Here is a 23,936-nt window from a genome sequence, read left to right as displayed (position 1 = left end):
GCTGTTAAGTGAATCCCTAAAATTGTTAAGTTAGCCAGACGGTTTTTAATGGTCCCAGGCTGATGTTGCTTGACCCCAGGAGTCTGCAACCATAATAAATACATACCAGTTTCCAATCATCTGAATTTTGATCACGAGACCATGGGGATGCGGCAACGGCTGCGTGAAAAATGGTCATGTCACGTTTTTTTCAGTGCCATTGTAACTGCTAACGGTCCCTGAGCAAATGGATGTTAAGTCGAGACTACCTGTATTAAACGCTTATTTTCGGATATAATTCTCAAATGAGTACATCAAGGAATACTTAATATAGGTGTAACATTTCTATAGTTGCGTGGATTAAAGATGCTTTATCTTTAAGAGCCATGGTGGCGCAGTGGTTAGAATGTAGTATTGCAGGCTAATTCTGCCGACTATCCGCAGTTCGATTCTGACCGGCTCAAAGTTGACTCAGCCTTCCATCCTTCCGAGGTCGATAAAAGGAGGACCCAGATTGTTGGGGGCAATATGTTGATTCTGTAAACCACTTACAGAGGGCTGTAAAGCACTATGAAGCGGTATTTAAGTGCTATCCCTATTTATAGATACTGAGCTTTTTTCTTCCTTTCTCCCCATTCCATTAACCCCTGATAATAAAATCCTCTGCATATAAGCCTTAGGATACCCCATGGCTATAAGAGAGACTCAGTTACCACTCTCCTAAGGAGACCCAGATCTGAAACACTGCCAGGCAAGGAGGAGGAGGAAGGATGTGGTTAGAAAAGGCATCATTTAATTGGCCACCTTCCCTCCTAAGGATCCCCTTTTGGAGGGGGGATCTGTTCTTTTTGCAACTAGCGGGTTTCCTGTTTCCTTTCCTCTGTTCTGTCTTCCTGACACCGAAGCTACAGAGACGAATGGGGATGCAACTTCCTGAGACAGACAGAGGCCTGCAAAGGGAGGAGCAATTAGGAGCTTCCCCCCCCCTTGAAATGTTTAGCTCCACTCCATTAGAAGAAGTGATAATAACTGTGTTTCCTGTGCTTTGATATCGTGCTGACAAGAGTCTGAGGAAAGCGCTCCAGCTCAGGGAATGAGATAAAAGTCAGATTGAGGAGAGAAACACACAGATCTGCTTGCGCGCACCAGTTGCCAAAGGAAACCCATCGATCATAACGATGAGGTTTTAGCCTACGTTCTTGAAAAATTGGGGGAAAGGATGGAATCAGAGGTGGGTTCCTAACAGTTCGCACCAGTTCGGTAGAACCGGTTCGTCAAATCTACCGAACCGGTTAGAAGAGGTTGCACCAGTGGACCCGGAAAGCAGGTCACACCTACAGAAGAGGTTCCGAAATTTTTTGAAACCCACCACTCACACACACACACACACACACACACACACAGACTGACACAGAGAGCGCGAGAAAAAGAAGGGAAGGAAGAAATAAATAAAGAAGAGAGAAAAAAGAAAGAAAAAGAGTGAGAGAGAGATGAAAGAAAAAAGAAAAAAGGGACAGAGAGACAAAAGGAAGGAAGGAGAGAGAGAGAGAGAGAGAGAGAGAGAGAGAGAACACATAGCCGGCAAGCCACTCCCACCAGGTCACATGGCCAGCAAGCCACTCCCACAAAGGAGGCCACACCCACAGAGTAGGTTCCCAAAAAATTTGAAACCCACCACTGGATGGAATCCATGTTGGAGAAATAGCAATAAAGCTAGCCAGCTTACATTTTTTTAAAAAACTGTAGAGTATACAGGCCGCCCCGATCTGTCGTGACTCCATGACCTGTGGTGGCACATTCGAGACCAGTTGGTGGGGATCTGTGAAATATTTCAGTTGCTGTCTTTTGGCAGAAACGGGTAGACCAGGAGTATCAAACTTGATTTCATTGAGGGCTGCATCAGAGCCGTGTTTGACCTCGAAGGGGGGGGGATGTGGAACAGGGTGAGCATGGTCAGCTCGATGTCACTCGTGCCAGGGGCCCCTGTGCTGGCCCAAGTGCTCTGCCAGCAAAAATGGGTTCCTGCCAGGGGTGGGTTTCAGGCAGTTCGCGGCGATCCCCGCGAACCGGTTGGTCGGCGAACCCAGAAGTAAGTAACTTCCGGGAACGCCGAAGGATCCACCCGCCCGCCCGCCCGCGTTTCTTACCCGGTTTTGACGAGTTCTGCGCTTCCACGCATGCGCAGAATGCATACAGTGCCTGTGCGATCCTCCAGGAGCAGCTGGAGCATCGCACAGGCGCTAGTATGCATGCGTGCACTGCGCGCGTGCACGAGGACGCCGCCGGCCCCGTTCCAACCGAACCGGTTGGAACGGGGCGAGAAACCCTGCGCTCCGTTTTCTGCTGCCACTGCCTCCTGCAACCCTTTGCCAGTGATAACGGAGCTCAGGAGGGCTTCATGCGCCACTCCGGAGCTCCATTTTCACTGACAAGAGGGTTGCAGGAGGCCGTGGCAGCTGAAAACGGAGCTCAGGGGCCCATTTTCTCTGGCAGAAGCACAGCACGCCTTCACTGTTTCCAGGGCGGCCCTACGGGCCAGATGTAAGTATCCTGTGGGCCAGATCCAGCCCCCGGGGCCTTGAGTTTTGATACCCCTGCAGACGGATAAAACATACATAACACAGTTCATAATGATCAAAGCAAAGCACAATAATGTCCTCACCCCTCCTTCTCAAGGAACACTCGTAAATTGCCCAACAATCTTAGAAAGTTTTGACAAGCATCAGAATTTGGCTGAATTTCAAGAGTTGTTTGATTTTCTAAAATGGCCTATTTAGGAGGCAGGTGAATCCCAGCTGTTTTCAGCAGCACTAAATATTGCTTTGGGGTTACTTTGACTGAAGGAGAATCTATTTTTTCTTTTTTTTAAAAAAAGAGCTTTTCTATCAGTTTGAGATTTATACCTATTTATAGTACTTAAGTTCCTATAAAAAGATACAGTACATAAATCATGTACCAGAATTGGAGAAATTATGCCAATTTATCCAAGTCCTGGAGGGGAAAAACAACTTTCTGAGAGCAAAGAGTTCCATATAAAATTATTTTCATATACAGGCCAGTAGATATCACTAATCGGTCACTTGTCACAATGAAGGCAAAATCAGTGAAATAACCTTCAAAAGTAAACTTTCTTTACAGCAGGTTAAATGCAACACGTTACAATGCTCAGGATTGGCATCCATGCGTGGTTATCAGCCGACCCGTGAAATCTGTTTCATTTTTCATAGAAGCTTAGCTTGTTCTAACTTTAATGCTAAGTCTTCAGATTGCAGACCAATAGCTTTTTATCTGTAAAGGAGTATCTATGTATGTAAGGCCTTGCTTGCTTTATGTCGTAACTCCTCTGCGGTTCCACCACAAAACCGCGTTCGACTAAAGCGCGCTCGACGAAACCGCGTAGCTGACGTCATCACAGGGCGACAACAGCGTGGAGACAGAAGCACGCTATAAACGCTAAACCTAAAATTAACACCTAAACCTAAACCTAACACCCTAAACCTAATCCTAAACCTAACCGTAAACCTTAACCTAACCCTAAACCTAACCCTTAACCTAACCCTTAACCTAACCCTAAACCTAACCCTTAACCTAACCCTAAACCTAACCCTAACCCTTAACCTAACCCTAAAGCTAACCCTAAACCTAACCCTTAACCTAACCCTAAACCTAACCCTTAACCTAACCCTAAACCTAATCCTAACCCTTAACCTAACCCTAAACCTAACCCTAACCCTTAACCTAACCCTAAACCTAACCCTTAACCTAACCCTAAACCTAACCCTAAACCTTACCTTAACTTGCTTTCAAAGTGCTATTTAAAGCGCCCTTCTTTCTCCGCGCTCGCTGTTGTCGCCCTGTTGATGATGTCAGCGACGCGGTTTAATCGGGCGCGCTTTAGTTGAGCGTGGTTTTGTCGTGCCACGCTCCTCTGCCATTTACAAAAAGAATGGCCCGGCTCCAACATTGTGCAAAAACCAGGGTTCATTTTTAACATAATTTATCAAGCAAGCCACCATTGACTTAAGTCAGGCTAATACAAAGGCTACCACATCTTTACACAATGTGTGAACTGGAATTATTAAGTCTTTCAAGCAAAGTATTGCTTGCTGATTTACAAGAATCCAACACCACATACCTCCAGTCTAAGTTAGCCTGACTTTCAGAATTTTGTCGAATTGTTGGACTCCCATATTGGAATGGAATGGAATGGAATTTTATTATTTGTATGCCGCCCTTCTCCGGGAGGACTCAGGGCGGCAAACAATTCAAGGGGGAAAAAAGGGGGAACATAAAAAACAAAATACAAATAGTAAAAGTAAGCAACAGTCGCACAACCATACATGTCGAGAGGGGAGGGAACTCATCACCCCCAGGCCTGCCGGCAAAGCCAGGTTTTGACGGCTTTTCGGAAGGCCTGGAGAGAGGTGAGGGTCCGAATCCCTGCAGGGAGTTCGTTCCAGAGGGCCGGAGCTGCCACAGAGAAGGCCCTCCCCCGGGTAATAGCCAGGTGGCATTGGCTGGTAGATGGCACCCGGAGGAGGCCAACCCTGTGAGATCTAATGGGTCTGTGGGAGGTAATTGGCAGCAGGCGGTCTCTCAAGTATTGCACACTGGAGTCTGCCATCTAAGTCAATCAATCAATCAAGCCTTTCCTAATTAAACATCAGATCACCAGAGAAGAAGGCATATTTAAAAGATTTTATTAAACTTGCCACCAAACAATGCTTACGCTCAATATAATAAAACCAGTGTGTATTAACGCATGTCAGAATAGACATCATGCAGCACTTTGGGGAAAAATTAAAATTCCGTACAGTGTACAGTTAAGTGCCACACCCAAGAATTTACAGACACAGTAATTTACTGCAATTAGTCACTTGAAAAATAGTTTCTGAAAGAAACATGCCTTGTACTCCGTTTGCAGGGGGAAATGCCAGAGTACTTTAGGGTAAACTCTGAAAAAAAATAACGTCAGTCTTTTAAGGTTTTTTTATCTGTAGCGAGGGTCCCTCTGAGTCCATCAGGATTCGAAGAAAAGCCAAACCCCGCTAATGTCTCTGGCAAGTATGTAATCTTGAAGTGTTGCTAATGGTGTGGTCTTTTTGCAGTCGACAGGAGAGTCCGTCTCCGCAGTAACACCGCTGGAAGAGTTCCAAACCGTGGGAGCCCTTTTTGTGGTGCTTGGTGCACACCTGGCCTTCCTTAAGGACAGGTTTGCAAATCTTGGACCAGAAGTGACGGGCACAACAGAGTCCTTCAGCGCAGTCCGAGGAGCGAAGACATACAGCGCCTTCTTGGCCTTAGGAAAGAGAGACAAGAGAGTTGAGAGTACAGGATATTTGTTCACAGTCTCCTTTTGTACTGAGGTCATTTGAAAACCTTCCCTAACCTGAGCCGAGGTGGCGCAGTGGTTAAATGCAGCACTGCAGGCTACTTCAGCTGACTGCTAGTTCGGCAGTTCGGCGGTTCAAATCTCACCGGCTCCAGGTTGACTCAGCCTTCCATCCTTCCGAGGTGGGTAAAATGAGGACCCGGATTGTTGTTGGGGGCAATATGCTGACTCTGTAAACCGCTTAGAGAGGGCTGAAAGCCCTATGAAGTAGTGTATAAGTCTAACTTATATAACTTATAGCTATTGCTATTGCTATTGCTGTTGCGGAATGGGACAATTCACAACTTGCTGCGGCCAACTTCTTTTTATTATTATTTGTATTTATTAGATTTAGATTTATTTAGATTTATTTTATTTGTATGCCGCCCTTCTCCGGGAGGGACTCAGGGCGGCGAACAACTCAAAGGGGAAAAAGGGAAACATAGAACACAATACAAGTAGTTAAAATAGCCACGAATTACACAACCATACAAGTCAAGAGGGGAGGGAACTCATCACCTCCAGGCCTGCCGGCAAAGCCAGGTTTTGACGGCTTTTCGGAAGGCCTGGAGAGAGGTGAGGGTCCGAATCTCTGCGGGGAGTTCGTTCCAAAAAGCCGGAGCTGCCACAGAGAAGGCCCTCCCCCGGGTAGTAGCCAGGTGGCATTGGCTGGTAGACGGAACCCGGAGGAGGCCGACCCTGTGTGATCTAATGGGTCTTTGGGAGGTAATTGGCAGCAGGCGGTCTCTCAAGTACTAGTATTAGTTTGTCAAACATGTACAAGATAGCAGATATAAATATAAACATGGATATGAACAAAAATAAATACAAGTAGATGTAGGATAGGGATGGTAAGCACGCTGGTGCGCTTATGCATTATTAACTTGCTAAGGGACAACTCTCATTAAAATAATTTTTATTTTAAGTAATTGAATTGTTCAACGATCCCACAGTAACTATGGAGCTCATCCAGGTCATGGTTGTCCCAAAGGTCCTTCCCCCCTTCCCCCAAGGAGGCAACTGGACTTTCTGGTGTTTCTTTGAGAAGACGTTTCGCTTCTCATCCAAGAAGCTTCTTCAGTTCTGGGGAAGAGCTTCGAGCTGAAGCAGCTTCTTGGATGAGAAGCGAAACGTCTTCTCAAAGAAACACCAGAAAGTCCAGTTGCCTCTTGGGAGAATAAAAATAAAAAGCACTTTTGGGACATCCGTGACCTGGTTGACGGAGAATCTCCATAGTCACTGTGGGATAATTTAACAATTCAATTATTTAAAATTAAAAGTCATTTTAATGTTTGTCATTCACATTTCATTCGGTCCCTTCTTTTTTCATCCTTGCTTTAATGATTCTATTCCACCCTTTCTTTGATATTAATGTAACTTTTGTCTCCCAGAGAGTTGTCCTGAGACAAGTTGACTGTGACGAGTTGTCCATGGCAAACTGTCCGTGGCACGACAAAACCGCGCTCAACTAAAGCGCGCCCGATTAAACCGCGTCGCTGACGTCATCAACAGGGCGACAACAGCGAGCGCGGAGAAAGAAGGGCGCTTTAAATAGCGCTTTGAAAGCAAGCCGATTCAACTTAAGGTAAGGGTTAGGTTAAGGGTTAGGTTTAGGGTTAGGTTAAGGGTTAGGGTTTAGGTTAAGGGTTAGGGTTAGGTTAAGGGTTAGGTTTAGGGTTAGGTTAAGGGTTAGGTTTAGGGTTAGGTTAAGGGTTAGGGTTAGGTTTAGGTTAAGGGTTAGGTTTAGGATTAGGTTTAGAGTTAGGTTAAGGGTTAGGGTTAGGGTTAGGGTTAGGTTTAGGGTTAGGTTAAGGGTTAGGTTTAGGGTTAGGGTTAGGTTAAGAGTTAGGGTTAGGTTTAGGTTTAGGGTTAGGTTTAGGGTTAGGTTAAGAGTTAGGGTTAGGTTTAGGGTTAGGTTAAGGGTTAGGTTTAGGATTAGGTTAAGGGTTAGGTTTAGGATTAGGTTTAGGGGGGTTAGGTTTAGGTTTAGGGGTTAATTTTAGGTTTAGCGTTTACAACGTGCTTCTGTCTCCGCGCTGTTGTCGCCCTGTGATGATGTCAGCTACGCGGTTTCGTCGAGCGCGCTTTAGTCGAACGCGGTTTTGTGGTGGAACCGAACTGTCACCAACCTGATGCTCTTCCCATTATCATTTCAGCAGCCTGGCAAGGAAGGGCAATGGGAGTAGAGAGCAGAGAGGCTGCAGGAAGCAGAAAGATGGAGAAGGCTGAGCGAATCTAATAGATTTGAGAGAGAAAGCCTGGCTTGCTACTATTTCCATCTTTGGCATCCAGGTGGCTCAGTGGCTAAGATGCTGAGCTTGTCGATCAGAAAGGTCGGCAGTTCAGCGGGTCAAATCCCTAGCACCGCATAACGGAGTGAGCTCCTGTTATTAGTCCCAGCTTCTGCCAACCTAGCAGTTCGAAAGCACGTAAAAATGCAAGTAGAAAAATAGGGACCAACTTTGGTGGGAAGGTAACAGCGTTCCGTGCGCCTTTGGCATTTAGTCATGCCAGCCACATGACCACTGAGACATCTTCAGACAGCGCTGGCTCTTTGGCTTTGAAATGGAGATGAGCACTGCCCCCCAGAGTCGGGAACGACTAGCACGCATGTACGAAGGGAACCTTTACCTTATTGGTATCAACCACAAGGGGGAAATAATTAAGTGTGCCGGCCGTACATACTGCCACAAGTTATCAAACTATAAAACCCTTTGGTCCTGTGTCAAATACTTAAGCTCTCATAGCAAACAGGAGAGCCATGTAAGTAAACAAGCAAGATCATATTCTCTAGCTAAATAGTATTATGAGAAGTGATCTATTCCATGGTGGCGCAGTGGTTAGAAAGCAGTACTGCAGACTAACTCACTGCTCTCTCCAGGAGTTCGATTCTGGGCGGTTCAAGGTTGACCCATCCTTCCATTCTCCTGAGGTCGGTAAAATGTGGACCCAAATTGTTGGGGACAATATACGAAGTCTGTAAAACTGCTTAGAGGGGGCTGTAAAGCACTTTATACTAGTGGTATGTAAGTCCAAGTGCTATTGCTATTCATATTAAATTGTCGTCTGCGAGGAACAATTGGAACATTGGAAAAGCTCCCCATAGAACTATGCACATGAAATGCTGACAAAAATGAACAGACATTGAAAACCAATCTAAATAACTAAAAGCTCACATAATGGTACGAGTTTGAAGAGGACACCAAAAAGCATGTCCACGGCCTCCTTAAAAGTCTTTCTAACAGCAATTGAACCTGTACAGGTAGGTAGTCCTCAACGTGCAATAGTTTATTTAGTGACCAAAGTTACAACGGCACTGGAAAAAAAGTGACTTAACTGTTTTTTTCACACTTATATTCAGATAGTTGGCAAGTGATTCATATTTATGACGCTCACAGTGTCATGTGATCACCTTTTGTGACCTGACAAGCAAAGTCAAGGGGGAAGCGATATTCACTTAGAAGTTACTAACATAGTAACTGCAGTGATTCACTTAACAACTGTGGCAGAGAGGCCATACAATAGCACAACACTCACTTAACTGTCTCGCTTAGCAACAGAAAATTTGGGTCATTAGTCGAGGACTACCTGAATTGCTTTCCAGAAGGCATTCAGAGTCCTCTAACAGCTGATATTTTATAGCAATAGCAGTTAGACTTATATGCCGCTTCATAGGGCTTTCAGCCCTCTCTAAGCGGTTTACAGAGTCAGCATATCGCCCCTAACAACAATCCGGGTCCTCATTTTACCCACCTCGGAAGGATGGAAGGCTGAGTCAACCCTGAGCCGGTGAGATTTGAACAGCCGAACTGCAGAACTGCAGTCAGCTGAAGTAGCCTGCAGTGCTGCATTTAACCACTGCGCCACCTTGGCTCCAAGTTCACACCCAAAATCAGGCACATTCTTTCAGCAATGAAATAAACATTACAACTGTTTTATTCTTTTCTGGATTTAAAAGCAGCGCATTGTTGGCCTTACCTTTTAAGTGGTACATTTGAGATGAAGTTGTGGTTCTTTTCACATGGGAATCCAAAGTAGCATGGTCAAAATTTTCTATGATGATCTCTTCAAACCGTCCAGAATGAAAATGGTCAAATTCTACACAGATACCTGATAAGGGAGGTGGGGAAAATCATGAATACCTATCAACTTCCCAAGGAGATATATATATATATATATATATATTAACTTAAATATATCTATATCTATCTCTACCTCTATATATACATACATACATACACACACACACACACACACATATATCTGTTTTTTTTATTTGTGCTGATAAATAAATAAAATTTATTTATTTATCAGCAGAAATAAAAAAAACAGAAATATAACAAAGGCAACAGTAAAAATATTGGGTTTCTGTCGTGATGGACTCTTGTGACGAGCCGATTGACAGATGATGGAAGCAGTTAGCTTCCTCCCATAATTGGGGCTTACCAGGGGTTGTAAAAATCTAATTATATATATATATCTGATCTCTGCCTAGTATGCCTAGTGTGCAATATAGCCCAGGTTCAAATCCCAGTAAGGGTATGGCTAGCTGATGAGAGCTAAATAGCTTGAAATAGATCTATACTAGTCTCCCTTTATTTATTTATCAGCACAAATAAAAAAACATATATATATATGTTAATTCCTGGACATTGGCTCACTATTCAGATGCTAGAAGACTGCAGATTCTCCCCTTAGGCAAAAACTATCTACATATCACAGAGAAGATTCATTCTAAATCCAAACCATGTAAATATATGGCTTGGTGCAAACCTCTTTTTGGTCAGGTTTTCTGCTATCATAGGAATTTCCCTCAACATTGGCGCCTTAATATCAGCAAGGAGTGTGCCCAAGCACTAATGCTATATTTTCGTTAGATTTTTTTTCAAAAATTTGACTTGAGATACTAGGATAGCCTCAGAAAAAGGTTTTAGAGCTTTAGAGCTTTTAGAGTAATATCATGTTGGAGGGAAAATATCCAGGTTCTGCTTGAACTTTATTAAATTTTAATATCATGTTGGAGGGAAAATATCCAGGTTCTGCTTGAACTTTATTAAATTTGAACAGCCCATGATGGGGAAAAAAAGATGCTGGTTAAGATGTTCTTTGGCTCATGCAGAGAAAAAGAGATGATTAAACTGTATCCAAGGAACTTTATGCATGAAACCATATGTAACATTTAATAACGAATGTTTGCTTCTTTATAATTGCAGAATTCTAAGAGCCCTTCCTAAACAAATCCAAATAGCATGTCTTGTTCCTTGCATAACCCATTCCAAATATGGAATATACAACTTATATTATCACACGTAAAGAGAAGCAGCCTAGAATTAATGACAAACTTCCTAACAGTGCACGGACAGTTAACCAGTGGAATAGCTTGCCTTCATGAAGTTGTAGAGGCTTCATCACTGGAAGTTTTAAGAAAGGACTCTAGAGCTACTTGTCTGAAATGGCATAGGGTTTCCTGCTTAGGGTTGGACTAGAAGACCTCCAAGGTCCTTTCCAGCTCTATTCCAGCTCTAAATAAAGGTAAAGTTTCCCCTCGCACATATGTGCTAGTCGTTCCCGACTCTAGGGGGCAGTGCTCATCTCTGTTTCAAAGCCGAAGAGCCAGCGCTGTCCAAAGACCATGATCCGTGGTCATGGGGCCAGCATGACTAAAGGCCAAAGACACACGGAACCACCTTCCCACCAAAGGTGGCCCCTTATTTTTCTACTTACGCTTTTGAACTTGCTAGGTTGGCAGAAGCTGGACAAGTAATGGGAGCTCACTCTGTTACATGGTGCTAGGGATTCGAACTGCTAAATTGCTGAACATTCTGATCGAGAAGCTCAGCGTCTAATCTATTGAGCCACTGCTCTTTATTCTGACTACTGTAAATCCCCCTTATTCCAAAAAGTAAGGATGCTTAGAATTTACAACCTAACCCCTCCTCTTTTTTTGCCAACATCCCTTGGCCTTAAAAACAACAAAACTCTCCTTGAAGGGATACAAGACGGGACTCTTTACTTCAAACCCTACAGCTCAAAAAACACCAAACCCCGTTAAGTTAGAAGACCTGGGTTCAAGACACCCACCCCACCCCACCCCAGGAGTGCAAACAAGGCCGGGAATCCCAGAAGAACGACGGCAAGTCCCTTCCATCATGGAGCTACCAAGCACTGCTACCTGGAGGTGTCCAGGCACGACAGGCGAGCAAACTGGAGGGACACGATCTCTTTCCAAGGACCCCCAAAATCCTTCTCTCAAAAGAACCAAAGATAATCCTTCGGACGCTGAGGAATGCCTTTCCCCGGACCGACTCTTTAAAAAAATGTTTCTACGGTGGGCTCTGCTTGCTCTTTCCTTCCCTCCTGCTTCCCTCTTCCCTTCCTTCCTTCCCTTCCCTCCTTCCCTTCCCCCTTCCCTCTCCTCCCTCCCTCCTTCCCTCCTTCCTTCCCTCCTTCCTTTCTTCCCTTCTATCTTTTCTTCCCTTCTATCCTTTCTTCCCTTCTATCCTTCCTTCCCTTCTTTCCCTCCTTCCTTCCCTTCTTTCCCCCCTTCCTTCCCTCCCTCCCTCTCTCTCTCTCTTTCCTTTCCTTCCCTCTCCTCCCTCCTTCCCTCTCCTCCCTCCTTCCCTTCTTCCTTCCCACCTTCCCTTCTATCCTTCCTTCCCTTCTTTCCCTCCTTCCTTCCCTTCTTTCCCCTTCCTTCCCTCCCTCCCTCTCTCTCTCTCTCTTTCCTTTCCTTCCCTCTCCTCCCTCCTTCCCTCTCCTCCCTCCTTCCCTTCTTCCTTCCCTCCTTCCCTTCTATCCTTCCTTCCCTTCTTTCCCTCCTTTCTTCCCTTCTTTCCCCCCTTCTTTCCCTCCCTCCCTCTCTCTTTCCTTTCTTTTCCTTCCCTCTCCTCCCTCCTTCCCTCTCCTCCCTCCTTCCCTCTCCTCCCTCCTTCCCTTCTTCCCTTCCCTCCTTCCCTTCTTCCTTCCCTCCTTCCCTTCTATCCTTCCTTCCCTTCTTTCCCTCCTTCCTTCCCTTCTTTCCCCCTTCCTTCCCTCCCTCCCTCTCTCTCTCTCTCTTTCCTTTCCTTCCCTCTCCTCCCTCCTTCCCTCTCCTCCCTCCTTCCCTCTCCTCCCTCCTTCCCTTCTTCCTTCCCTCCTTCCCTTCTATCCTTCCTTCCCTTCTTTCCCTCCTTCCTTTCCTTCTTTCCCCCCTTCCTTCCCTCCCTCCCTTTCCCTCTCTCTTTCTTTCCTTTCCTTTCCTTCCTGGGACCCTAAGACGTACCGTTGTTGCAAAAGTTGCCCGAGCAGCACATGGCGTTGCGGAAACAGCGCTTGCGGCGTTTGCGGCAGGTCAGGCACACCAGCCCTCCTCCTCCTCCTCCTCCGGAGACGCCCCCCCGGGCAGGGGTGGGGCAAAACTCGTCGGCGTTGCAATCCTCGTCCGCATCACACAAGGCGAGCTGCGAGAGGGGCAGAAGCCGAGGGGCAGGTGAGAGGCAAGCCAAGGGCCGTCCCCGGGCCACCCCCTCCCCTCCCTTCCCCTCCCCTCCATCCCCAGCTCGGTCCCCCGCCGCGACCCTTTACCTTCTGCGAATCGCCGGCGCGGCTTTTATTGCTCCCGTCGTACATGGCCCCGCTGCCGCCGCTAAGCGAGGACCCACCGCCGCCGCCGGGGGGCGGGTTCTTGATGGAGTTGGAGCCCAGGGCGTTGGCGTGGAAAGGGACGCCGGCGGCGGCGGTGGCGGTGCCGAACCAGGCGGAGAAGCAGAGCGCCGCGGCCACGGCCGTCCACGCCCGGCAGGATCCACGCCCGCGCAGCGCCAGCATCTTCGCCTTAAGCAACCTGCGGCAGGAGGAGGAGGAGGAAGAGGAAGGAGGAAGGAAGGCAGCCAGCCGGTGCGCGATGTCTTCTCCTCCCCTGAGTATCCTTGGAGGGACTCTGCGACGAATTGGGAAAGTCTCCGCTGGGGCCTTTGGCGCTGCTTTTATAGGCTCCACGCCTTTCGGATGCCCGCCTCTCCCGGGGGGAGGAGGAGGAGGGAGGAGGGCGCGCAGGATAAGCGAGGGTGGGGTTAGAAAAACGTGGAAGGGGGTGAGAGGTAGGAGACCTCTCCACAACGTCCCTTGCTCCTTCTACCTCTGCCTTCAAAACACCCCCTCTTTTGAAAGGCAGCCAAGTCCCTATTTTGGACAGGGGGCTCCAAGAGGCCATCTGTGCCCTCCTCTCCACAGAGGGACGCGGCAGCATCCCTCTCCACTCTGCAACACAAACAGTCCCAAGGGGGGCTGCGCACCCATTGCCAGCACTCAGGTGACCCTGAGAGGACGCAGGTAAAGCCTCCAGGGGCGCGCAGGATAAGCGAGGGTGGGGTTAGAAAAACGTGAAAGGGGGGGGTTGAGAGGTACGAGACCTCTCCACAATGCCCCTTGCTCCTTCTACCTCTGCATTCAAAACACCCCCTCTTTTGAAAGGCAGCCAAGTCCCTATTTTGGACAGGGGGCTCCAAGAGGCCATCTGTGCCCTCCTCTCCACCGAGGGACGAGGGACGCGGCAGCATCCCTCTCCACTCTGCAACACAAACAGTCCCAAGGGGGGCTGTGCGCACCCATTGCCAGCACTCAGGTGAGCCTGAGAGGACGCAGGTAAAGCCTCCAGGGGCGCGCAGGATAAGCGAGGGTGGGGTTAGAAAAACGTGAAAGGGGGGGGGGTGTTGAGAGGTACGAGACCTCTCCACAATGCCCCTTGCTCCTTCTACCTCTGCATTCAAACACCCACTCTTTTGAAAGGCAGCCAAGTCCCTATTTTGGACAGGGGGCTCCAAGAGGCCATCTGTGCCCTCCTCTCCACCGAGGGACGAGGGACGCGGCAGCATCCCTCTCCACTCTGCACCACAAACAGTCCCAAGGGGGGCTGCGCACCCCTTGCCAGCACTCAGGTGACCCTGAGAGGACGCAGGTAAAGCCTCCAGGTGACCTTAACGCCCTGCTAAAAAAAAAAAGAAGGCAATGGAGGGGGGAAATATAATATGTGTTAAATTCTAAAGTACATGATTGCACTTGTATACTGTGGCTTTTTAATGTTAGTGTCAAAACAGAACAAACTGAATATATTGGAAGGTAATAGAAGTATACCGAAGGGAGGAGCTGAGTGAAAGAAGAAGGATGGTGGAGAGAGTGAGAGAGAGGAGGAGGAGAAGGAAGGGAGGGGATGGATTAAGAGAGGGAGTGATAGGGTTAGGGTTAGATAGAGGGGGAGGGGAAGTAGGTGTAGAGGGGTATGAGAGAAGGAAGAATGAAAGTTGGAGGGGGATGAAAGAGGGTGTACGGTGGGCTAAGGCGGTAGGTATATTGGGTTTGTATTGTAGGGGGCATTTTCTATATAAGTGAGGGCTGTGTTTATTACCCAATGTTATATGCCTCGGTTATGCACAGTAAACATGTGATTGTATAGAATGAAATGGAAATTAAAAAAAAAAAGAAGAAGGCAAAATGCCCAGCTGTCTGCAAGGAGGGTCAATCCTTCCATGCCCCCCACCATCCAGTCAGAGCGGAAGAAGCTTCTTGGTTGAGAAGGGAAACGGCGTCAAAGAAAAACCCGAAAGTCCAATTGTTGCCTCTTGAAAAATAATAATAATAATAATAAAGCACATTTGGGACGGGCGTTTGAGTTGGGGAGGGGGGAAATGTCTCTTTGACAATAAAGGAATGGTTTTCCAAAATTGGGCACGGTTGCATTCCTGGAGAAACGGAGAAAAACCCCTTTGTTTTGGGCCCGAATCGCGACCGGTGTTCTCTAGTTGTTTTGGAGTCGTTTCGGAGTCAACACTCCGCGTCCTCCCGCAATCAGGATCGGGGAGAATCAAGGCGGGGAAGGAAGAGAAAACGAGGCTTTTGGGTTCGCACGGCTCTCTCTCTCTCTCTCTCTCTCTCTCTCTCTCTCTCTCTCGCTCTCTCTCTCTCTCTCTCTCTCTCTCTCTCTCTCACTCACTCACTCACTCACTCACTCACTCACTCACTCACTCACTCTCACACACACACGTTGCATTCTTGCAGCTCTGTCCTAAAGTGGGTTTATTATTCCAAAATTCAAGCCAAGTAATTAATTCATTCCCCCGGAAGCCTGGATAGATTTGCTCCCTGGGAAGAGCCTTAAAAAAGGACTTTTAAATGGGTTCCGTTGCTGTATTTGACTCCATCAAAAGTTGGACTTGACTATATTTTATCCAAAACAAAATCCTGGCGCGGGGGGGGGGGGATAGGGGCGCAGCATAAACACACCTTTGATGAGATCCCCCTGCAGGTTTGTGGATTGCAAGCTCTTAAGTCTTCAGGCGAGGAAGAAACTCAAGAAACTCTCCCCCCCCCCCCGTCTCCTTTCCCGGCTTTCTTTTTAAAATCTATATTTTCAGTTCCAGAGCGTCGCCGTCTAACGGGGCTGGGAGTGGGGAACAGCTGGATGCTGCCCCCTTGGTGTTGCATTGAGCCGCCTTGTTTCCACCGGCGTCCTCCACCAAAGGGGAGCGATTTCCATACACCCCCCCCCCACACGCGAGAAAGAAACTGGCAGGGCCGGAAAGGGTGGGTGGGGGCGTCCTAATAATTTCTCTAGATGCTCTTGCTTCGGCAAGCCGGAGGAAAGGCGAGAGAGACCCGCCTGTTTGATAATCGCCGATTAAGGAAGGAAGGAAGGAGCGAATGAATGAATGAATTGGCTCTTTGGCATTTGCAAGAAGGGAAGAAGTTGAGTTGGTCTCGCTCGCTTCTATCTCTGCACTTCTGGGTTAATCGCGTTGGGTATTTTCCAAGCCACCTCGGAAGGGTTTGGAATTGGCCAGCCAGCGGCTGGTGAACCACGGAATTGGGGGGGGGGGGGGGGGGGAAGAGATCAAAAGCCTAGGAAGAGCTTTATGATTGGTTAGAAAAGGGATATAAATTTAAAAAGGAGAACATTACAGAATAAGAGACCCAGACGACACATTATAGCAATAGCAGTTTAAACTTATATACCGCTTCATAGGGCTTTCAGCCCTCTCTAAGCGGTTTACAGAGTCAGCATATCGCCCCCAACAACAATCCGGGTCCTCATTTTACCCACCTCGGAAGGATGGAAGGCTGAGTCAACCTGGAGCCGGTGAGATTTGAACAGCCGAACTGCAGAACTGCAGTCAGCTGAAGTAGCCTGCAGTGCTGCATTTAACCACTGCGCCACCTCGGCTCTATTATTATATTAAAGGGAGAGGGGAGGGAAAAAGTATTAAGTATTAAGAAAAGTATTAAGATACAAATATAGAACTTATAGAAATATAGAAACGATACAAGTGGATTTATGATAGGGGAATAATCTGTGGAAGAAGAATATGAAGCCGGGGATCGCTGGAATGCCATCCCGAAAATCCACCAGAGAGAAAGAAATCGAGCAAGGGCAACAACGGAAGGAGAAAGGGAGGGGAGGGAAAAGAAGAAAGGGTGAAGGAGAGGAAGCAAGGGAGAGGAAAGAAGTGTAGGAGAGAGGGGAAGAAGTAGAAGAAGAGAGGAGGAGTGGGGGAGGGGAAGGAGAAGAAGAAAAGAGGAAGGAGAAGAGGAAAGAAGAAGGTAGAGAAGGGAGGATTGTTGCAAAACAAGATGGAGATATCAAGAAGTAGAAGAAGAGAGGAGGAGTGGGGGAGGGGAAGAAGAAGAAGAAAAGAGGAAGGAGAAGAGGAAAGAAGAAGGTAGAGAAGGGAGGATTGTTGCAAAACAAGATGGAGATATCAAGAAACTCCAAGTGTGTCTTTTAGATTCTTAAGCAGATTGTGATAAATGCTAGAAGTCAACAGATAAATGTTAATAGTATCTACGTGAACGTATAGGGAAAGAAAAAAATAAAACTATTTTATTTTTTTAAAAACCCCAGGAAGAAGCTCTGAGCGAAATCATCCTTTCAAAGCTCTCTCTAAACCAAATGGCTTGATGGGCTCAGGTTGATGAGAAGCCCACTATCTTGATCCCCCACTTGGGTGGAGGCGAAAAGAGTTGTTAATTGAGCCTAAGTGTTGGGTCTAGATCCAATCACCAGGTTGGCTTGATCCAGGGTTCAAAGAAAACCAGCTGGCAAATAACCTGGGATCCATATAAACCCCTTTCCATGTGGGCTCTTCAAGGTGAAGGTGGGAATTCAAATTAATTCTGCTAAGGGTTGACGTTTAGGAAAACCTGTTCCCAAACCAGTCAATTATAAGCTACAACCGTGCTCCCACCATATCTACTGAGTTAGAATAGAATAGAACTGGAAGAAACCTTGGAGGCAGTGGTGAGATTCAATTTTTTTACTACTGGTTCTGTGGTGAATTGAATTGAATTTATTATATTTCTATGCCACCCTTTTCCCCCCGAAGGGGACTCAGGGCGGCTCACAACTCAAGTCAAGGGGGGGTGTACAAATAAGGAATAAAAAAGACGAACAAGACAATACCATAATTTAAAAGCACACAACAACCATACCATTCGAGGGGGGACAAAAGCTCAATTAGCCCCAGGCCTGTCGGAACAGCCAGGTTTTAAGGGCTTTGCGGAAGGCCTGGAGGGTGGTGAGGGTTCAAATCTCCATGGGGGAGCTCGTGTGGCTTGGTGGGCATGGCAGGGGAAGGATACTGCAGAACTTCCATTCCCACCCCACTCCAGGGGAAGGATATTGCAAAATCCCTATTCCCACCCCACTCTGGGGCCAGCCAGAGGTGGTATTTGCAGTTCTCTGAACTATTAAAAATTTCTGCTACCGGTTCTCCAGAACCTGTGAGAACCTGCTGAATTTCACCCCGGCTTGGAGGGCTTCTAATCCAAGACCCTGCTCAAGCAGGAGAACTATACCATCTCCGACAAGAGACCCCCCCAGTCTCTTCTTTAAAAGTTCAGCAGCTTTTATCCCCAAGGATAGACAGGATAGCCATCATCGATTATGCTATGGAAACTTGATTTAGAAAATCAAAACTACTGGACTACTGCAACGTGCTCTACATGGGGCAGCCCTTGAAGAGCATTCGGCGACTTCAGCTTGCCCAGAATGCAGCCGCGCGAGCGATTGTGGGTGCACCTCGGTTCACCCACGTAACACCTATCTTCCGCGAGCTGCACTGGCTGCCTATTGGTCTCCGGATACGCTTCAAGGCGCTAGTCGTCACTTATAAAGCCCTTCATGGTATTGGACCTGGGTACTTGAGAGACTGCCTGCTGCCAATTACCTCCACCAGACCGATTAGATCGCACAGAGCAGGCCTCCTCCAAATTCCATCCGCCGGCCAGCGTCGACTGGCGACTACCCGGAGGAGAGCCTTCTCTGTGGCTGCTCCGACCCTCTGGAACGAACTCCCTGTGGAGATTCGAACCCTCACCACCCTCCAGGCCTTCTGCATAGCCCTTAAAACCTGGCTGTTCCGACAGGCCTGGGGCTAAAGAACCGTGCCCCTATCTCGAATGGTATGATTGTTGCGTTTTTTAATTATGTATTGTTCTTGTGTTGTTGTCAATTGTCTGTATCCCCCTTCCCTTGTTTGAGTTGTGAGCCGCCCTGAGTCCCTTCAGGGAAAAGGGCGGCATACAAATGAAATAAAACTCTAAACTCTAAAAAGTTGAGAACTGTAAAATGAAATGGGGAATGACCAATAGATTGGTTTCATGGGTGGCAGAGGAAAAAAAAATATTTCAATCTAGTGATCATTTAAAGGAAATATTTTATTTTTGTCTTGACTTTACAGCTTTTTTCACAATACGCTTCCCCCGGAATGCGGCATTCTGACTCATCAAGGCAATACTTGCTTTAGGGGGGTATAAGTAGCTTCAGGATTAGTTCCTGGTGAGCCACAGAGATAAAGAGATAGTAATTTGCTCCTGGCTAATCGGAGTATTTCAGGCAGAAGGGGGAACACAGAGCAGGAGTAGGCCTGGAAACACTGGAATATTTGGGAGCACAATACAACCTCTAGTATTGGTAAAGCTGATCAGGGTAATGGGATACGAAGCCCAAGATATCTGAAAGGCATTCGGTTGCTAATTATTAAAGACTATTTTAAAGTTAAATCCAGATGAGTCACTTTCCTAGACTACTTCGTCTCTTACTCACATGTAACAAAATTGCAACAGATGTAGGTTATATCATTCAAACTTCTTACTCACTGAATCTAAACACAGATGGTTGTTTAGCCTTGACTTCTGCCACGGAGCAAAGGAGAAGTCCCCCATCCATTCATTGTTCATATTGTTAGAAAGCTTATTCTGTAATCCAGTCGAAATCGGCTTTCATATGATTTAAATCCAATATTCCCTATTCTGCATTCTGGAACAATGGAGAACAGGCCTTGGCCTGCTGTAGGATATCCTTCAAGGGATTTGAAGAATGGTGTCACATCCTTCTTAATCTCTTCAATTCTCAATTTCTCCATTCTCTCCTCATAGGACTTAATTTCTAATCCTGTGGCTTTCAGTTTCATCATGATACAACACTAACTATATCTCTAGGAACCCGAACGCATGAGATGATTCAAAGGTTGAGGTTCCAATAGGTAAGTTGCTTTTATTTCAGATTTGGAAGAAGCTGGTGAAGATCAGGTCTACGGAAGCTAGTCGCATTCCTTTCTCATGGCTGGGGTTTAAATTGTGTGCCTTTTTCTGCCTTCCCACCAGTGGTGAGATTCAAACATTTTTAGTACCGGTTCTGTGGTGGTGAGATTCAAACATTTTTAGTACTGGTTCTGTGGTGGTGAGATTCAAACATTTTTAGTACTGGTTCTGTGGTGGTGAGATTCAAATATTTTTAGTACCGGTTCTGGTGGGTGTGGCTTGGTGGGTGTAGTGTGGCTTGGTGAGTGTGGCAGGGGAAGGATACTGCAAAATCCCCATTTCCACCCAACTCCAGGGGAAGGATACTATAAAATCTCTATTCCCTCCCCACCCTACTAACTTGTTTTCCAGCTCCAAGTTCTCCTGTAACAAAAGAAGACCCAGCCAATCAGCTGGGACTTGGAAGGCAGTGAATAGATGGGGGCGGAGACAGCCAGAGGTGGTACTTGCTGGTTCTCCGAACTACTCAAAATTTCGGCTACCGGTTTGCTAGAACCGGTCAGAGCTGGCTGAATACCACCTCTGCTTCCCACCACTATGTGAAAGTTGGTGTTCCATTTTTTCAGGAAAGCATGTGGAAAGTTATCATCCAGCCCTCTCCCAGCAAAATGAAATATCCTAGGAAATTGAAGATTCCCTGAAGCCTCCAGAGGATGAAAAACCGTCCTACACGCAAACCGGAAGTTCGAGAACGAGTGTGTTTGTCACGGGTGCATGTGCAGGGGGCACGGTGCAGGGGGGGGCATTAAATGATGGGAATGGACACGCGTGCTTTTGGCACCCGAGGTGAAAAAGGTTCGCCATCACTGGCATATATACATAGTATTAAATATTATATTTTGGATGTTCAGTAATAGTAAATAAATAGACAGGGAAATTATATCTCGTTGAGGTCTTCGAGCCAAGAAGAGGCCAGGCAAGGCGCCCCTTGACGTGAGTGATGTCAGGTTGGCCATGCCCACCCAGTCACACCAACAACAAGTCACGCCCACCCAGTCACATGACCAAGTCACGCCCACCAAGCCATGCCTGCAGAACTGGTAGTAAAAAAAAAAATTGAATCCCACCACTGCATCTAATGCACCATCATCCCAAGATTTGACAGAAAATTGAAACCCACTCAAAGTTATAGTATTACTTTTTACTTTTGGGAAACTTTTAAGCCTGAGTTTGTTTCATCCTGTTATAGAAAAAACACGTGAGAAAGAGACGTTCAGAAGATGGGATCTGTGCCGCACCAAATTGGAAGGGAAACATAATGCTTCTCTCTGCTTTCTACCAAACAGACCAGATAGAGAAGCGAAGATGGGATCTAAGAATGTGCATTTGGTTTTTTTGGGGGGAAGATAAAAATGGGTTACTATCAGGAGAACTCCAGTCACTGACTTTTTAAATTTCATCTCAGACCTTGGACATAGCAACGGTTGTAAGTATGACCCCGTTACCAAATTTTGAATTTTGATCAGCTGGCTATCCGTTGCAACAGTTGTTAAGTGTGAACAATGGCCACTTTTTTCAGTGACATCATAACTTTGAGTGGTCACTATATGAACTGTTGTAAGTCAAGGACTACCTGCCTTTCTGAAAGGAAAATAATAGCAATAGCAATAGCAGTTAGACTTATATACCGCTTCATAGGGCTTTCAGCCTTCTCTAAGCGGTTTACAGAGTCAGCATATTGCCCCCAACAACAATCCGGGTCCTCATTTTACCCACCTCGGAAGGATGGAAGGCTGAGTCAACCTAGAGCTGGTGAGATTAGAACTGCCGAACTGCAGATAGCAGTCTGCTGAAGTGGCCTGCAGTACCGCACCCTAACCACTGCGCCACCTCGGCTCATGCTGCTGCTCCTCCTGCTGTTCTTCAGGCCAGGTTAACTCTGGATTGTCCTACCCTAGAAATGGGACCCTGGAGTGAAAGGAAGAAGAAAGCATCCAGGAACCAGCGCAGAAGGGCAGCAGCGCCGCCTAGAGTCTAGACTAGAATTCTTCATTGGCCAAGTGTGTTTGGACACATAAGGAATTTCCCTACATATTTGCTACATATTTTCATATATGGTGGACCTGCCAAAAGGTTAAGGCATTCTGGATAAAATATGGTGAGTTATGCAAAATATTTTTAAAAGAAGGATAAAGTTTTTACAGTGGTAGAGACTAACTTGATTCTGCATCTAATAACGGCAGCAAGACTGTTGGTGGCGCAATACTGGAAGAAGGAAGACTTGCCTACAACTCAAGAATGGACATTGAAAGTTACAAACTTAGCCGAGATGGCTAAAATATCGGCATATCTTAAAGATCACTCAAATGAGAGATATAAACAAGACTGGAAAAAATGGATTGACTATATACAAAATTAATACGGGACCAAGAAATTCCAGTTAGCCTATGCTTAAGATCAGAAATGATTTAAATTGTTTAAAGTTAGTTCAGCAAGAAGAAGCTAAGATCAATGTAGAGATGTCATTAATTTCTTTATTTCTTTTTTTTCCCCAATAGATTTTAGACTGTGTTTGTTAAAAATCCATACCCTGTATGGGTTCTGGGAAGTCGGGGGGGGGGGGAGGAGGGGGGGTTGGGGGGGTGGAGGGAGGGAGGGGCATACAAAAAAAATTGTACTTCAATGTTTTAATGATTGACGAATGATGAAATATTTGTGTTTTTTAAAAGAAATAAAACCTTTGGATCAAGGAATTTCCCTTTGTGCATATACTCTCAGTGTGCATAAGGAGAATAAAATACATTCAGGAAGAATCCTAAGGTACAACCCTTAGCGATAGTCACAGAGTACAAATAAACAATCAGGAAACCATCAATATCAATAGTAGGGATACAAGCAACCAAGTCATAAGTGGGAGGAGATGGGCGATAGGAGCGAGGAGAAGATTAATAGTAAGAGTAAGGCAGACTTCATAAATAGTTTGACAGTGTTGAGGGAATTATTTGTTTAGCAGAGTGATGGTGTTCAGGAAAAAGCTCTCCTTGTGGCGCAGTGGTTAAATGCAGCACTGCAGGCCACTTCAGCTGACTGCAGTTCTGCAGTTCGGCTGTTCAAATCTCACCGGCTCAGGGTTGACTCAGCCTTCCATCCTTCCGAGGTGGGTAAAATGAGGACCTGGATTGTTGTTGGGGGCAATATGCTGACTCTGTAAACCGCTTAGAGAGGGCTGAAAGCCCTATGAAGCGGTATATAAATCTAACTGCTATTGCTATTGACTGTTATCTGCAGTTCAGCGGTTCAAATCTCACCGGCTCAGGGTTGACTCAGCCTTCCATCCTTCCGAGGTGGGTAAAATGAGGACCCGGATTGTTGTTGGGGGCGATATTCTGACTCTGTCAACCGCTTAGAGAGGGCTGAAAGCCCTATGAAGCGGTATATAAGTCTAACTGCTATTGCTATTGCTATCTTGGTGTGCAGTTCTCTATAGCGTCGTTTCGAGGGCAGAAGTTGAAACAATTTAGGTCCAGGATGCCAGGGGTCTGTAGATATTTTCACAATCCTCTTTTTTTGATTCGGACAGTATACAGGTCCTCAATGGAAAGGCAGGTTGGCAGTAATACTTTTTTTCTGCAGTTTTGATTATCCTCTGAAGTCTGTGTCTGCCTTGTTGGGAAAACTCGCCCTTGTGTTGATTCACTACCCAAGCTCCACCCGGTCGCTTGAAAGGAGGAGGAGGAGGAGGGGGGGGGGCTGCCTTGGGCTCCGCGCTGTGTTTTCTCAAGCCAAAGCCGGGCCAGCGACCGGGGTCAAATGAAGCTTGCTGGGGCCTCTCTTTGAAGCGTGGAGGTTACGAAAATAAAACTCCACAACTCCAGACTTTCATCGTCACCCGTCGGGCGGCATCTGCATCTCTCTCTCTCTCTCTGTCTCTGTCCCTGTCTCTGTCTCTCTCTCTCTCTCTCTCTCTGTCTCTCTCTCTCTGTCTCTTTCTCTCTCTCTGTCTCTCTCTCTCTGTCTCTGTCTCTCTCTCTCTCTGTCTCTCTCTCTCTGTCTCTGTCTCTCTCTCTCTCTCTCT

At 46.6% G+C, this 23,936-nt stretch overlaps 1 protein-coding gene across 1 annotated transcript; it reads right to left on the bottom strand.

The window, feature by feature from the left end:
• Positions 1-4,694: 4,694 nt before the first annotated feature.
• On the bottom strand, positions 4,695-13,156 carry DKK1 (dickkopf Wnt signaling pathway inhibitor 1). Its single transcript, XM_087701940.1, has 4 exons — positions 12,914-13,156; positions 12,612-12,789; positions 9,329-9,460; positions 4,695-5,278 (listed from the first exon to the last, which is right to left on the bottom strand). Exons 1-4 carry the CDS (start codon positions 13,154-13,156, stop codon positions 5,028-5,030), a joined length of 804 nt encoding a protein of 267 aa, XP_087558066.1. The 3' UTR covers positions 4,695-5,027.
• Positions 13,157-23,936: the final 10,780 nt, after the last annotated feature.

The sequence above is a fragment of the Thamnophis sirtalis genome, unplaced genomic scaffold (genome assembly GCF_051295495.1).
Source record: "Thamnophis sirtalis isolate CommonGarterSnake01/CBP01778 unplaced genomic scaffold, rThaSir2_p1.2 scaffold_15, whole genome shotgun sequence".
Classification (NCBI taxonomy): domain Eukaryota; kingdom Metazoa; phylum Chordata; class Lepidosauria; order Squamata; family Natricidae; genus Thamnophis; species Thamnophis sirtalis.
The sequence above is the reverse complement of the archived record's forward strand: the minus strand, read 5'-3'. Positions and strand labels throughout refer to the sequence as shown.